At 35.5% G+C, this 17340-nt stretch overlaps 1 protein-coding gene across 4 annotated transcripts in view; it reads left to right on the plus strand.

Moving 5' to 3' along the window:
• CLSTN2 (calsyntenin 2) overlaps nt 1-17340 on the plus strand; it is a 304706-nt gene that overhangs the window by 114263 nt on the left and 173103 nt on the right. For all 4 annotated transcript variants that reach the window (XM_015277049.4, XM_046898580.1, XM_040705896.2 and 1 more), the window contains exon 2: nt 12228-12350. In XM_015277049.4, coding sequence (XP_015132535.2) covers nt 12228-12350 — 123 coding nt within the window. The remainder of the gene's footprint in view (nt 1-12227; nt 12351-17340) is intronic.

The raw sequence follows: 17340 nt of genomic DNA on the forward strand, positions 1-17340 counted from the left end.
GGTGTGACTTTTTATGTGTGCTTGCCTTTGAACTTGCTAGTTCCAGGTGTTTTATATTTAACTTGCTATATTTCTTATTTTTTTACTGCGTCCTATTGTGGAGCCAGAATCTGTTCCAAGGGATATTAAAGTTGAAGACAAGATCAGACTGCTTTACTATTAGCAACTCAGATTTACTGCAGGTGATGTTGTTTGAATTTGTTGCTGAATGTGCAAGCAGTGGACGAAAGATTCTGATTATCAGCAATTCCATCTGACAGGAAGGATCCTCAGATAAAGAGTGTCTAAAGAGCTCTTACTTGAAACCGATGTGTAGAGACTGACTATAGTTGTTGTTTCAGGAAAACAAGGAAAAAAAAAGTAGTATTTTATATCTACCTTATTGAGTACTTGTTGACTGTCAATATGGCAACCTCTTGAAACAGCAAAGTAATAATTTCTATGTTGTAAAATCTGTAAAATCTGGAATATTACTGAAAATTGGAGTAATAGTTTATTGTTTGAAAACATTTCCAGGTGCTTTTAAACTCATCTTCAGTTTTCATAGCAATGATTTATATAGTTCCCTTATGCTCAAACCTAGTTTTCAAACAGGTTCAAGAAATGTCATAATTGTGTTTCTAGTCACCCATTCTTTTGACAGCAGCTAGTACAGTTAATGCAGCAATGTAGGCTGGCTCTTCTTTCTTTTTACCATGTGGAAACTTACTTTAAGTCTCTTTCCAAGATTCTATTGCCTGCTCAAATGCAGATATTATGTGCATAATGAGCAGTAAAACTGACAGGATGCGTCTGTCACTGGAGTAATGAATATAAAATGATAGTTTGAAGTGAATGAACTGTGAAATATATAATTATCATTCATTGTTCCATATCTTTTGCAATAAGTATGAAATGAAATTCACAATAAAATGTGTTCCATCTGCAAGATTATAGGACAAAGTTTGATATGTCGTGGCTCAAAATCAATCTCTTTTATTAGCAATTTATACAAGTAGTTGATAATTAAGAACAAAGTGTTAAGGATTGAAAAAATAGTGCTTCATACTCAGATATGAGACTTCATAAGTTATCTTAAAAATAAATATATTTGTGTGGGTATGTATATATGTGTGTGTATATATATGCAGAAAATGCAGTTTCATTTTTCTTCTGTTATTTTGTCTTCCGTTGCACAAGCAAGTTTTTCTGTGCTGGCTGAAGCCTGGCTCATTAACTCATTTTAGAGCATGTAACAGTAATTGAGGTAATCCCTGTCTTTATCAAGGAACACGAATGAATTGAAGATCATCTGTTTTTAAGATTAGGCAGACAGAAATGAATATTGAATGCATTTATAGACATAAACAGAATATCCTCTGAAAGTCCTCATGTGAAGCTGTTTATTTATTTATTGTTCTGATGTTACCTATCTGGAGGGAAGAAAATCGTGATTTGATCCAGTCTTTCTAAATTTCTCAAAAAAATAGGTTTGTTTTCTCTGAGGAACGTGTTTCGGTGGAGAAACATAGTTGAGTTGTCAACTTACAAATATACAAGGGGATGGAATGCATAATACCTGGATGCCATTGTCTAACCATCGATTATTCTTGTTTGTCTGCTTGGTGGTCCTCTGTTAGGGACCATGACCCAATATGATGTTTTGCATCAAAATTTAAAACAACAGTTTTGCAAAATTTTATTTCCTTTCTTTGCTTTAGTCCTGCTAGCGGACCTTCCGGGGGCTGGTCCGTAACTCATGAGCCACGTGGGACTTACTCAGAATTCATGACTTCGGTTGCTAGAGCACATAACTCATTTGTCAAGCAGAAGGCTAGCTAGGAAATGAAGAAGTGGCTAGCTAACCTTTTATGTTGTTGGGAAGAAATACAGAGTAGGAATCCCTGTGGCCGATGTCACTTGATGGCCAAGCAAGTGGGTGAAATCAGTTCTACAGCAGAATGGAGGAAAGTGCTGGGGTTGTCACCTCTCCTGTCTATGACCCAGTCCCAGACCTGTGTAGTTAGGAAAGAAGAGATGGTTTTAGAAGGTTGTTTATACAGTTAGGAAGATTGGTCAGACTTGCCATGTTTTATTCTTTGTCATGACGCTCCTTATGCAGTGTGCCTCAAGTCTAAAAGCATTTTGGCTTTGTCTGTGTAGGACAAAAACAGACAGGAATTAGTGATTGTTGAAAGAGGGGAAAAAACAAACAAAACCTTTGAATAACATTTATGCTTGCATCTGAAAGGCTCTGCAGAGCTGAGAGTACCAGCTTCAGCTGTTTAACAACAGAGGAAAAAAGTAAATGCTTTCAAGTGATCTACAGATTTCTTCCATTATTTGGGTATCTCCTTCCTCGCTCATTTGTATTATGAGGCTGAAGTGAGAGGGACAGTTGTTCAGGGAGGAAAGCTGTCTTAAATCACTGTGGAAGTTGATAGATTGCATTCTAAAGAGGTTGAGACCTAAAATGCCTCTTGATTCTGTGGTTTAAGTCATCTAGGGACAGGAATGTGTTACTCATTGGTGCAATCGTATGACAATCTCTGACCAGGACGGGGCTTGGTGATTGGAAATTCTGATTCCTAAGACAGGCGATTTTTTCCATGTTTTCACTCTGAGCACCAAATGTACTCAATTTTTTTTTTTTTAATACTAAAATCCAGAAATCAGGAGGAAGTAGTTGCTAATGTATACATTGTGTTTTAAAATTAGGCTGTTGACAAGCTTATTTCTATAAATAGAGTGATATGTTTCAAATCACTTAGAAATTAGGAGACACTCTAAGGAACTTGGGAGGAATAAGAAAAAGAAAAATGAGAGGCCATTTCCAAGCTGAAATGTAAAAGAGAGACTTTTGAGGAAGGAATAAAATATTAAGGTAGGATGAATGATAATTTTGGGTTTACATCTGTAGGAAATGCACTGAGGAAAAGAGATTGTGTTGGGAAAAAATAAAGGTTGTATTGATAATGAAGAGTTGCATAAAGGACTGAATTGTACCAAACGTGGCGTTATATTGACAGAGCTGCTTATAATGAGGAATGGTATCAAAGCTTTTAAAAATATTTATTTTGGGCAGCTCCTAGGTCTAAGCTAAGATGTTAAAAGAAAATAACTAGAAAAAAATTAATCATAGAATATGGCTAAAAAATCAGCATTGTTGTGAAAAGCAGGACGTGTTTATTTATGCTTGACATACTGATCATACAGCCCATGTAATTATATGCATCCTTTCATGTTAGCTAGCTAGAACATGTAGATCTTGACATTTAGTATTTCTGGAACATACGGACATGTACCATCTTATGTGTGTTTGCTGTTGTGGTGTAACAGTGACCCTGACATAAGCATATGCCATTCATATCTTAACCTAATCTGAAAATGGTGCAAAGCAGCCAGGGGAGATGCATACTGAAAAGGTTTCTTATGCTCCCAGCCTCTATTTCTGGGCACGGTTATATCTTTCCTTGCTTCACAAGCCTTCGCTCATGTAAACGTAAGTTGACTTTGTTGGCATCTCCTGTATTCTTGCCCTTTTTCTGCTTTTGCCTATTTTCTTGAGGTATTTCAATTTGTTGGTTTTCATAAGGCTCTCCTTTCATAAATGCAGTTTTTGCTTAAAAAACAGCATGGCTATTTTCGGGGAAAAAATGGTGGTCATTGTAAGTAAAAAGCTCTTTAGGCCCTTTTAAGATAGCCTGGGCTACCATCTCTCAGGATTAAATAAAGTATGGGTACTTTGAAACAATACGTATCATGAACATAATCAGGTCCCCTTTACAGTAATATCTCTAGGCTTCTGCTGTATGTAATTCTGTAATTTTGAACAAATATTGGAAATATGAACATTAATTCTTCTACATTTAAAAAAAAGTAATAAAATGCTTACTTTCTTTTGTACTAGGATTTAGCTCATTTTCCAGGGTTTCAGATGTGTAGAATTGCATGATTGGAGCATGGGATATCAGTGAGCTTAAATTATATAACACTCAAGAGAATGTGCTGTAAAAATAGCATGGCACAAAATTGATGTATTTTGTATAGGTTACAATTTCTTAATCAATTTATCTTTTATTTTTTTTTAGCCTCATGAATAATGGATTTGATTTTGAGTTTTTCAAAACACCACTTGCATCTTTGGTGCAGTTCTGAAGTTTGTGCAAACATAGCTGCATAAAACTAAAATTATTTTAATGCTTATTTTTAAGACTTCCACTTCTGGGTCACTATTTACTAAGAAAAACTGTTCCTTTAGTGAATAAGGTGCAGAAGAAACTGGTACCATTGAAAATCTGCTCACCAAATGCTAAAATGTCTAGTGCTTTATTATAATGTCGAGCTAAAGTGTTTATTCAGAGATGTCATTGAGACTATTGATAAGAAGAAATGCCAACAGAGTTCCCTGGTTTTAATGCTACAGCCACTGAAAGAGACATTAAGCATTGAAATAAGCTTTTTGGTTGACCAGGGCACCCTGCAGATTTGTTACTCCTCAGTGAGATCTGTCCTGTCCTTGATGCTGTTTTGCATAATGTTTTTGTTTACGTTTCCTACAACAGCACACTGTCTAGATTTAAAAAAGAATATTTATGAGTGATCCATATGTTCTCAGCATTCCTGTATTATGTACAAGATGTGGATGTGCAGTTAACGACGCAACAGTGTTTTGTTCAGGTAGTATCACCCAGCAAGACTCTACAGAGGACACTTAAAAGCACTGGCATCAGGTGTACTCAGAATGCTTGCTGTAACCTCAGAATGGAAAAATAAATACATGTTTCGCAGAGCTTTCTGTCTAAACAAGAGAAAGTTAAAACTTGTAGGAGTAAAGCAGCTTTGTGCAATGAAGACAGTTATTAAATACTGGAGAAAGTTAAGTGAAATAGTTAAGAATTAAACAGAGATATTTACTGTATTATGAGTCTCAAATTATATTTTTAAAAGAGAATGTGCAGCTGCTTACACGAATGTTAAATGAAAGGTAAGTCCTGTTAAGCAAGATATGCAAGTTTTAAATACTTCTATGACTAGAATGGAATACACAGAAAGATACAGCCTAATTTATTTATGACCTTTTTATGCCCTTGTAACCTTAATTAAAATATTTTGCTATGCTAGTTGATGCTTACTCCAAGATTTTTAACTGTGTGGGCTTTTGTGGATAAGGACTTAATCTGTGGTGTGCTTTGTGAGTTGCAATAGCCAGTTGTGGGACAGACTCATGTGATTCCAGTTTTGTTACTTTCATATAGTACACATCTGGACATCTACATCAAGGAGATGAAATTTCCTTTGCATTAATAAAAATAACTTGTACAAATTTAGGGCACAGAGAGCATAAGTTTGTGATCTGTTATCTAAAAGACAACAGTAAGTTACGCTGTAAAGCTTTTCTTGCATATTCACATATATATAAAAATAGGAAATGTACTTTACAGAAATAGGGAGATCAAAAGCAAAAATACTTCTAATAGCTTTATATGTCAAAGTTTTTAGTAGAGTTTTATTAAATCTTTAGCTTAGACGACTTTTTTTTTTTTTCCCTGAAAAGTACAGGAATGGGTTGACAAAGCATTTTATGGAATTCCTATTAGATATTTAGATTGATTTGGTCAGTGTTAGAATGAATGTCCCTTCTCTACTCCAAAAAATATGTTTACATGAGAAAAAGTTTATAAAAAAAATAAAATGTATGGCTACAAAAGCTTCTAATCATGTCAGGATAAATGCAGAGTATGTTACTTCACTTCGGGACTAACCAATAGACTGCTTGTTTGATATCAGACAACTTTTGGTCAACAAAGGAATACATTACCTCAGATTTTCCAATTTTTTTAATGTACGAACAGATTTTGCTAATGGGAGTTGTTATTGGAAGGATTTCATTTTGGGGCCAGAAAATATGCTAACTGTAGAAGACTTTCTTGTTCAGTCTGTTTCATGCGAAATAGGTTTTGTTGTGCAGTATGGTCAAACCATTGCCGATTTATATGTTGGATCTCCGCTAGTAATTTGCTGAGATGCACTGTTTATAATGTATTCTTCAGTTAAAATGCTCTCCAAAGAGTTCTGGGAGAATCATGTCTCATAGCTTATATAAATCCTACTTTATCTGAACTTAGTGTCAAAACTCGCATTGCCTTAATTGGGCTTGGAATTTCTCGTTATTGTTTTATGCAAAAGCACATAGAGTGTTCCAATTGAAAGTCATCTATCAAAAAAAGGAAGTCCTGGATGTAACTATTGATGTTTCAGTAATTTAGGCAGTGGCATCACATAGAGAACTAAGCAAATCGTGAGACAGAAGAATAAATTTTTCTTTACAGTTTGTCAGTGGTGAAACATACAAAATCTGTACCAGTGTTGAGCCTCTTTTCTATGTAGGGGAACCATAGCTTTCTGATTTTCTGTTAAAGTAGCTGAGGAAGATTTAACCCTATGAAATGCAAGCATTTGCTTACTTTCCAGCAATTTTTAGTATCCACTTCTAACTTGGTTTCTTTTTCTTCAAAATGCATTCAACTTCCATCTCTTCCAATTCTCTGCCTTGAAGAGGAAGACTTAAATTCTCTGTCAAACTACTAATCCCAATTTCTTCAGTGGCCTAAGTCCTGAAATCCTCATCTTTTCTAATTTGTTTATCCTTCTCCACTACTCTTAGAGGTTAGATCTCATTCTTTGATTTCTAGCTTCAGCTCATTCTGAAGCAGGCCATGAAGGAAATCCAGGTCTGCATCTCTGGATTTATCCTGGAGGAATTAAGGTCTGCCAGTCAGGTGTATGAACTGAGTGAGGCTAGAATGCTGGCCCTTGCTGACCCAAATCTCCATGAGGTGTTTGCCCAGTAAAGTATCACCCAGAAGGAGGAGTGGACTGCCCAACTGATGGCTTTCAGATCGGAGAAGGAGGAGGGTTTTTTGGCCATAATGATTGCACATTGCAGATGTCAGTATGCTGTCTGCATCATTAAGATTTTTTAAAATTCAATATTTTCCTAACAGGGCATTGGAAGTACTCTTTTCTTTGTCATTGTTCTACTGAATAAGGATTTGTAGTGCAGACTGCATAAGGTACGAAGTTCAGTTGTTTATCTTCTACAGAAGTGAGTGAAATTTTAAGCATACATTTAAAGGCTTCAGAAGCATCTCCAGCTTTAACTGATTTTAGAGGAGGACCTTTGTCATATAGACAGGATTCCAATAGGCTGAGGTGAAGCCTATTGAATTCAACAGTTAAAAGAATTTAAAGAGCTGATCTGAGTGTTAAGAAAGCCTAAGCTTTCTGCTGATTATAGTGTTATCAACAAACCCTTTAAGCTAGAGATGAGAGAACATATCAGCGTGTTTAAATGGAAAATAGATCTGTTCTGCTATTTTGGAAAAGGAAAAAAGAAAACATTTGTATTCATAAAGCAGTTCTTAACTTGCTACTGAAAGCTTTAGCTTCAAAATCAGTTAAAGCAGCTAGGCAGTATTGACTCTACCTTAGTGTCTGTAGCTACAACTACCAAGCTTCACTTTTTTCTCCTTTCATATTTCTTCTATCGAGTGCTGGTTTTGATCAGTATAATATTCTAGGTATTTTAAGTCAGAAAACATTTAAAATTTAGAAAAGCTATTGTACTATATTCCTTGTACTCCTGTTTTTCACCCCCAGCTCCCTAGTAGTGCCTATCTTGGATTATAGTTCTTGTTGCTCCTTGTAAGACAGACATATAGCCTATATCGTGGTCCAGTTATGGTATTACTTCTGCACTGACAAATTGAAGCTCTATTTGTGGACACCGTGACTTGGAAAATCTAATTTACAGAGACTATGATTGTCTTTGGAAAGCCCTGTACACATCTTGCAGTGTGATAAAACAGGTAGTCACCTTTTAGCTCTGTTGATGCTAGCGAGTAGATTGCATACCTGCAGTCATACATGCAGGAAAGAGCTTTGGGCAGATTGGCAAAGAGCTCAGGGAATGCGTTTTATACTTGCTTTTCCCACTTATTAATGTATTGATGTCTTATCTGTGATTTTCTTCTCTTGGTTTCTGCTTCCCAGGGGCCACCTGGGAAGGTGTAAAGTGCTCAGATGGAATCTTCCTTTGTGAGTGAGTTTGGCATGAGCTGGTAGTAGTTTCTCTAACCATTTATCAGGTGGTGAACAGTAGAGTGGGATATTGAGAGGGCTGTCTGGAAAGGGTGACGCACAGGGCATAGTGCAGAGAATGGCAGAAAGACACCAAGGAAGAAAGCAGGGGCTTGCCACAATTTTTTTTTTTTTTTTTTTTTTCCCAGCAGGTATTCCTCCTGCTCTGTTCTGGCTTCTGTCCTTGATCAGGCTTTCGAGACCACATTCTTGGAAGCATGGGGGGTTCCTGTGGACTCTACAAAATGAGTTTGTTTCTCTTTAGCTTTTTTTTTTTTTCTTTGTTCTTTTTCAAGGCAGATGCATTTGTAGATGCAACACAGAGTAGTAGTTTTCTACCACGGTGGTTTAATTACATCCAAAAGTTTGTAATCAGAATGTTTGGTATGACAGACAATGAAAATGCAGTGTAAATGGTGCGTACAAATTTTAATGAATTGACCTCTAACTGTAATTAATGAAAAAGAGAATTGTCTTATTTTAGATTCTAGAAATTATTCACATTAACATTTTATATGAATGACTAACAAAGTAGGGGAAGGCAAGGATAGTTTAGAAAACAAAAATGCCACATAGCCCTGGTATGTGTCAACTGTATGTCTTAAATATGTTTGAATTCGTGAATGCATGGTACTGATTTCAACTTTTATCTAGACAGAAAAATTCAAGAAAAAGGCATCTGATGAATCAAGAGCAACACTTATTCTGTACTGCATGTATCAATCAAATGCTTTCATTCCTTAGATGCAGATCTTTTATTTAGGAAAAAAATAATAAAAAATTATTTTTGGGTTTACTCTAGGAGTGTGTGCCTTAGTTTTGGCTGGGATAGAATTGTCTTCAGAGAGTCTGGTGTGATGCTGTGTTTTTGGTCCTTGGAGAAAACCAGTGTTGATAATACACTGATGTTCACAGTTTGTACTAAGCAGTGTTGTACAGTGAGTTAAGGCCATTCTTGCAAAGGGGCCCAGGAGCTGGAAAGGAACAGAATTAGGACAGCTGACATAAACTGGCCACTAGGATATTCCATGCCATCATCATGCGGAAGGAGTTCTGATGGAGGGGGTAGAAGTTCATATTGACCTCTTCCACTGCTCAAGGGACTAGCTGGGCATGGGCTCGGGGAACGCTGAGCAATTGTTCGTGCATTGCTTGTTATATATATTCATATATAGTCATAAATAGTATTATTTTTCTTTTCTCTGTTTTAGTAAATAGTTTTATCTCAACCCACAAATTTTACTTTCTATTTTTCCCTGATTCCCTCCCAATTTCTGCCAGGGTGGTAGGGAAGTGAGCGAATGACTGCGGTGCTTAGTTACTTGCCAGGTTAAACCATAGCAGTGCTCTGCAACTTAACATAGCCCAAGAGGAAAAGGAATTTGCTCTTTAGCTCTGATCAGCTGAATTTCATGCTGCTTTGCTCTACTGAGTTTCTGTTTCTGTATAGTGCACTACTCATAGTTCCTGAAACTTTTGTGTGCAAGCCTTTATACAGATATGCTCCATCACCTTTAACAAATGCAAAATGCACTTTTACTGTTGCTTTCTCATGGACAGTTGGTAACTGTAAGCACTGTTGAGGAACATTAAAACGTTTCAGGGTTGGGTTGTTTTTTTTTTGGGTTTTTTTTGGTAACCATTTCTACTTCCATTTTTTAAGGTAAATGCTGCATGCCCTCCTAATCTTAAAGTTTATAACAATTTTTGAAATGATAATGTTAGTCTTTGCCCTGAATAAACATTTTGTATATTAGGTCTGATGTTATTTTTTATACAGTGTGAATTTCATTTTTCAGTTTTTCCATTTGAATGTTCTATTTCAGATAGTATAAAGAAGACAACAGGATAAAACTTTTTATTATTTTTTTTTTAATTTTTATTTTTTAAATAAATGCTAAGTGACATTGCTCTAACTTTGGAAACTTGACCTAAAATTCAATTTTCTGATGTAACTGAGAAAAGAAACCAACTTGAACACTGATTAGAGCCATTTAAAGCCAAATGAGGTTCAAAATGAAAATTACGTATGCATAATTATCTATCTATATACACATGCACGTAATAAAAAAAATAATCTGCTATTCAAATATGGTTTTGGAAATCTGTCAGAAGGGTAAAATAATTCAAGTTTGTCTCACGGGATTTCTGTAGTTTTCTACATTACTTTCAGAGCAGCTCTTCTATTTAAATGTCAGAGCAAGAAAACAGGAGGGTCAAAGGAAATACTGCTCAAGTCACTGAAAATCTTGTTTTGAACATATCCAGCTCTAAGGAAGAAGAGTTGATAAGTGGATGCATTGCATGTGCTGTTTTTATTTTGATACACCAATATAAAAGTAAAGAAAGTATATTAAGGAGGAGAAGTGACATGTTTATAAAGCAGGCATCACTAGAAAAATATCCAATTTGTATTTAAATGAATTTAATTCTCAAGTATCTTCAAATATGACTCAGTAGCTAGAGTAGGAAAGAATGAAACGCTTTTGAATTCTTTTTTAAAAACCAGTTGCCACAGGTTACATGAATCTCATATGGTCATAACTGTTCATTTGGAGAAGCACGTCATTAGAACTTGTAAATAATTAGAACTTTCATTGTGTTTTGCTTTTATGTTATTGTTTCTTTCTTCCTGCTATGCCAGTCTCCAAGGTCTAGGACTAAATTGCAGCAATTGTTCTTAATCTACTTTCTTCTCTTCCTACTCTAATGTAATATAAGGAATTACGTTGCTGTCATTGACTTGGCTGCTGTTGTAGCTAGGGACAGTAATGGAAAAAAGGTAGTGCTTGTAGAGTTGCGATCATTGAATGCTAAGAAAATTTCTTAAACAACAGTGTCATCAAAATTATTACGCAGAATCTATTATAGGAACAAAGGCAATTTATTTGGTGCTTTTTTTGGATTTATTTCAATTATTTTGGTATGCTTTTTGTTGTTAAGTTTTTTTGTTTGTTTGTTATATTGGTTTGCTTTGTTTGTAAGAGCTCAGGCAATTAACAGAACCAGTAAGGAGGAAAATCTGCCTTTGGTATTTTTAGATGCTTAAGGACTTTCTTTTTTCATGCAAACTACTGTTTACTGATTCAGTTATTGTTAAATTGTATCTGCATTTAATCAAGAGATGGATTGTTATTCTGTCAATCAAACTTTTGGAGTGGTATCAGAATACAAGTGGAGCATATTTATGTATATAACTATTTCTGCAATTCACCTATTCAAATAATACATATAAAACACTTCAACTGCCCTGCAAACTAGAATCTCATTATATAAACTCACCGGTTTCTCCTTCTGGCTGTCCAGTCATAAAGAGATTTGAATTTCCTACTTTCCTTTTGCCTTTCCTTGATATATCCCCAGTTTAATCTTTCCATTGCTTAGTTATTGGCAAATGGGCAAAAAACTGTGAAAATTAGTATAACTTCCTCTGAAACAATATATACTCCAACATACAAGTTAACTCAAAATTCTCATTTTACTAACTGTAGTACAGAATAATGCAGCTTTAAAAGAGCCTCAGATCATTCTTCCTGAGACCACAATTTGCTAATGATAAACAAAGGAGCAAGAAGGAAAAAGATGTAACTTCAGTTAGCCAGATTTTTTTTTTCCAAATAACTAGGGAACAAAAGTACTTTTAGGTATTTTTTTTTTTAATGTAAAATGATAAGTTGACTGGAGTACAGTATTCTTTCCTGTCTTTTTACTTGCTTCTGAATCTTGACAAGAGCTGTATTTCTTTGGACATTTTTTTTATTGCATCAGAGTTTTGCAACCAAAAGCAATTCCTTTAAAAGTATCTGACCATAATTATGTTGGATAGTTGGGAACACATTAAAAGCATTTTGAAAATTGGCTTTTTGTTTTGGTGTCATTATTGGAGGGGATGCCTGTAAATGCTGGTTTTAAATCAGTTATTTGTGGTACAGTATTTGTGTCATTTTGGTCTAACATTTGAATGTTTATAAAGAACCTTGGGATCTTGTAAGTGACTTTTGAGTAGTAATATTGGATATGTGTTGTTTCCTCTTCAAAGAAGATAAGATAAACTAGTGGTATATGAAGTATAAATTAATTGATCATGCAATTTTTTTCTTCTTTAGTGAACAAGCATAAACCCTGGATTGAGACATCGTACCATGGAATCATAACCGAAAATAATGACACCGTAATTTTGGATCCTCCTCTTGTTGCTTTGGATAAGGATGCACCTGTTCCCTTTGCAGGTAGGAAAATGCATTAGCAGCAGTATTTGAGTGTATGGACTGCATTATAAAGTTATTAGCATTTGTAAAGAATTTATTTGTGGAACAGAAAGAATGCAATCTGAAGGACATGTTTAGAAGCTGCATTTGAGTACTGAGGACTTGACCATTGGCCCATGGACCTTGAATTAAGATGTGTCTATTCATTTGTTGTGATGCAGAAGTGACTGCAAAACAGCAGGCTTACACCATTGACTTTTTTTTAATGAAAACACAGGAATCATATAATGAAATTTGAATATAGTTTTACAGAAGCTAGTCATTACAATTGCCTAAAGTAATCATATGTAGTTAGTTCTGTTCTACACCTTGGTCCAAACCTGGCCGTGGGCAAATTCCATGACAAATATTTAAAAGGAGCTCAAATTCTATATTACTGTGTTAGTACTTTATAACTGTCAAGATTTGGACAGAAAATGTAATAGAGGTTTTGAAGATTATTGCTAAGATTACTGTATGATAGATGTATGCCCTATAGAAATTTTAACCTGTATTAACCCGACGCTTATTCTGTCATGCTGTGTACTTTAGCAGAAAAGAGTACTTCTGCACATTAAGCTAAGTTTTCTCTTAAATTCCCTGCCTTATTAAGGGTAATTCTTGTGAAGATATGGGAATGTATTAAGGTTTTACAGTTGTTATGAAGATCCTAAAAACATCTATTTCTTAAAAATATTTTATTGTTTAAGAATATTTATCTTGTATAAGCCGAGGAGCTAGTGAAATATTCCATGAATAGCCTCAGAATGTTCTTGTGAAATACAGTCAGGTTCAGGAAGCAGTAAGTTATTCTACTTGGCCCAAAAAGTATTTTATAACATCATGTAAGAAGTATTAGCTATTTTCCCCCTGAAAGTGCATAATGGGATAAACTAATTTCATGCAAGGCAAAGATTTACTAATGTTTTTATGTGCTTAACTCCATTTTAAGATCAAGATTGATTTTTGACTCCTGGTGCTCCCTGATTCTTGGCCTCACGCAATATGTTTCTTCCTCAAATACACATTCATTGGGGGAAATTCAGTGGAGGAAACTCAGATGAATTTATTCAGAGGTAAAAACCTCAAAGAGCATCTAAGTATGGCCACAGCAACCTGAACACCAAATAGCATGGCAGTTCCTATGACACTGAGTCACGTGCTACTGGAGAAGTAATCAATATGCATTCAAAGATAAGGAAGCTACCTCTATGTGGGACATACTAATTATAGTTAGAGCAGGAGTACTTCATATGTAAATGATCAGGGTATGGTATCACATCTCACAAACTATTTTTTAAGCAAAGAAAAAAAAACCCAAGTAGTTTCCAAGTTATTTGTTTATGCGTTCATTAAGATATTACTCTATTTCAAAACAAAAACTGTGGAATAAGACTTCATATGATAAGCAGTTATCTGTAATATATTTGTGTAGCTTGTATTTTTTTTTCTTAGTGCTGTCTTTCACATGTGTATGCAATTCATTCTTTCAAATGTTTGTGAAAACCAGTAGTAAACTTTATTTTTGCAAGGACTGAATCTATGAAACTTTCAGCTATGGTTATTTAGGAATTAGATCTTTCCACAGTTAAAAATATCCTTTTCATTTACGGGAGATTCTTCTATTGGTATGAACGCTTATTGCCTCTTTCACTTTTATTCCTTTGGGAACCTTATAGGGATGTTAATTATGTACTATTTCCACTGATACTTATTCAAAATGTGTGCTAATTGTTTGATAATTTTCTTTGTTTCTTGTGTTGGGATAATCAACGTATTTTTCTTGAGTTAGCAATTTACCTTTCCTGTAGAATACCATCCTTTGAAATACTGAACTTGCTTGCACAGACTGACTTGTGTGATAAAAACGTTACATTAGTTAATAGTTTTAATTCAGCTTCTTCATTTTTTGATTTTTTTTTTTTTAGTTTCAGGAAGTATTATGGCATCTGGGAAGGAAAATACATGGTGTATATTCCTTGGCATTAATATTTCAGTTCATTTCCACTTATTCATTTGCTTTTGGCCTTACGGTCTACAGTCTATACATAACATTGTAATTCTGACTGAACCCTTTATTTCCTCAGAGGGCCTGGATTCCCTATCTGTTTTGAAATACCTCTGTATATTCTTTTTTTAAAAGGCTCTTTCCTCTAATTTGTTGAAATAACATTTATTCTTATTTCTGTCTTAAGTTTAGACTTTACTTCATTTGGCTTCATAACATTCTTAATGTTATTATAGGTCTTTGTGGAAAATTTAGTTTGTATGATTATATATAGTAGGTGCAAACTAAAAATGTACACAACTAAGATTAACAATACTCGCTACCCTTACATGTAAGAGTATTTTAATGTAGAATTTCTTCTGTGGCCATATTCTGTTTAGGTGTGGGAAGCACACATTCCCACTAGTCCTACCCCTAGTTACACGGGAGAAGGAGGCAGACGCTCACCTTGCCATGACCTTACATCTCAGAGAGTTGTAGAGTGCAGTAAGGTCTCCCTTGAACTTCCTCTTCTCCAGACTGTGAACAATCCCAGTTCCGTCAGCCTCTCCTCATGAGTCTTGTGTGCCAGACCCCTCACCAGCTTCATTGCCCTTTCCTGGACCTCAGTGTGTTACTTGTAGTGAGGGGCCCAAAACTGAACACGGTACTTGAGGTACAGCCTCAAATTGTACCAGGATTGTTCCAGAGAATCAGAGCTCTAACTGTTCCTTCACTTCTGCACTATCAATATCTTTATTATTTAGTTGTTTTTAAAAAAACTTTATCCTTTTGAAACAGTTTTCCAGTAATTATTTTTTGCAAAAATGGGCTCAGATTCAGTAATGTGTTGGCAGAGTTTCTGGCTTACACTTAAATATCTGCTTGGATCTCCCTGAACAAGATGTATTAAGCTTAAAAGTATGTAGTTTCTTCCTCTGGAGCTATAGCTGCTGCAATAGTTGAAATAAGGTTCCAGCCTTTGTTGCATAGCTCAGCTTGCCTTACAGTGTAGGAGGAAGCAGTAATTCTTGCCATTCTGTATTTTCTCAGCTTTCTTTAATGCATTTAAAACTTAACATGAAGATGCTGCTCTTCCAGAAGGGACAAAATTTGGGTGCAACAAAGCTGTTATGTCAATGAGGTCCTTAGTAAGAAGAAAGTTTGCTCAGAATCCTGTTTTTTTTTTGTTTGTTTGTTTGTTGTTTTTTTTTCTAGACTGCAATCTTTGCTTGCAAACCTATTAAATTGGGCCAAACCTCTCTTCTAAGTTAGAACCAACGTTGCATAGCTCTCAAAGGCTTTAATTCCCTTTTCATTAACCCCATGAGTATTTACATATTAGACTACATTACTTACAACTTCACATACCTGCAGCCTTTGCTGCTGTTCGGTTATTTTAAAGAAAATGTAGCATGTCAAGTAAAGCCAGCTTGAGGCTTAGTTCTTCAAGTTATGTGGGCATGAGATTGTACAATATTCATGGAAGTATTTAGTATGAGGTGGAATGGCAGCCTGAAATTCCAGAGCTGGGAAAGCCAGGAGCATGTTTAGTACAATTTTTTTTTCTTCTAGAGTTCTAGGTCAGGATAGATCTTGTACTGACTTGGTGTCACAGGGAGACAGCAGGATTATTTCTTAAGTGATGCTGTAAATGCAAGAGTGAGTCTTTAGTATCTGTGAAATCAACCAAATGCCACAAGAAGAAAAGAAATTTTAAAAAGAGCTGGTCTGGGGAGATGTCCTGTATTGATCCAGGGCTATTGGACTGCTGGTCTTTTTTCTAGTGAAGTGATCAGTAGTGAAGTGATGACAGGGAAGAGTTAAAATATTTGAATAGGCTGCAGATTTCTAATGTTAACCTCAACACTGGGAGAAAGAATGAGTCCAACACTCATAAATACAGGAAAACCATGGTCTGAAGGCATGGTCATGTGGCTTGAGAGGCTGCTCTCAGCTGCTTCATCTCTGCTCCTCCTGACAAGTTCTGGGACAGAAGTCTTACTAGAAAGTGTCATGCTGAACTTCACTAAGCTAAGGGAATTAAACTTCAACAAGAAAGATACAAAATAAAAAAAAAAAGAAATCAGAGAATTGTGGAATGTCTTAATTTTGAGGGGACCTTGAAGCCCACACAGTTCCAACCCCCTGCAGTGGATGGGACATCCACAGCTTCTTGGAAATTTCAATCTTCAATTCTTTCAATCTCAAATTGAGTGCACTGGAGCCATGTGTCAGAGGTTTAATCTCCAAATTAAATCTGTATTATGCTTTATAAATCAAAGTTAGTTTTGAGGACCGAGATATCTGCAGGTAGCCTAGCGTCTTGGTCTCCAGGATTATAGTGATAACAAGATGTATGTTGCTAATAGCAGATGCTGGCAGAGAATGAGATTGGTTTTTTTTTTTTTTTTTTTTTTTCCTCTCATGCAAGAAATTCAGCCTTGACTTACAGGAACCAAGAAAGGGCTGTTCATACCACTCGGTGTAAGATCTCGGAGTTCAGCAAGAATACCCTAGAACTGGTCTTAGTTGTGTATTATTAGGGATCCTTTGAACAAAGTACCTTCCTCCTTTCAATTGTCGTAGTGCACATACAGTGTACACATTTTGTGTTGCTTCTCAGCAAAGAATCTTTGACCTGCTAGCTGCTTAGCAGCACTAAGTTATTAAGACATCTGATATTTGTCCATGATTTTTTTCGCTCCAAGTGGTTTTGTTTTCTATACCCATTCTTCTGTTGTTTTTTGTTTGTTTGTTTGTTTGTTTTTATTTTAGTTAGTTGTGGCTTACACCTGCTCCTAGTTTCTCTGTTTTCTCTTCTGAAAACTTTAACATTGTTCTGAACACTTGTTTCCTTTTTCCTCTCCATGGCTACTAAAATAAATCTTTTACTGTCTTGTCAAACCCTTCTAGCGTTATACAGATGTTATGGTGCATGTCAATCCCCTATTAATGGAGTGGTCACAAAAGAAAATGCATTCA

The sequence above is a fragment of the Gallus gallus genome, chromosome 9, assembly GCF_016699485.2.
Source record: "Gallus gallus isolate bGalGal1 chromosome 9, bGalGal1.mat.broiler.GRCg7b, whole genome shotgun sequence".
Lineage (NCBI taxonomy): Eukaryota > Metazoa > Chordata > Aves > Galliformes > Phasianidae > Gallus > Gallus gallus.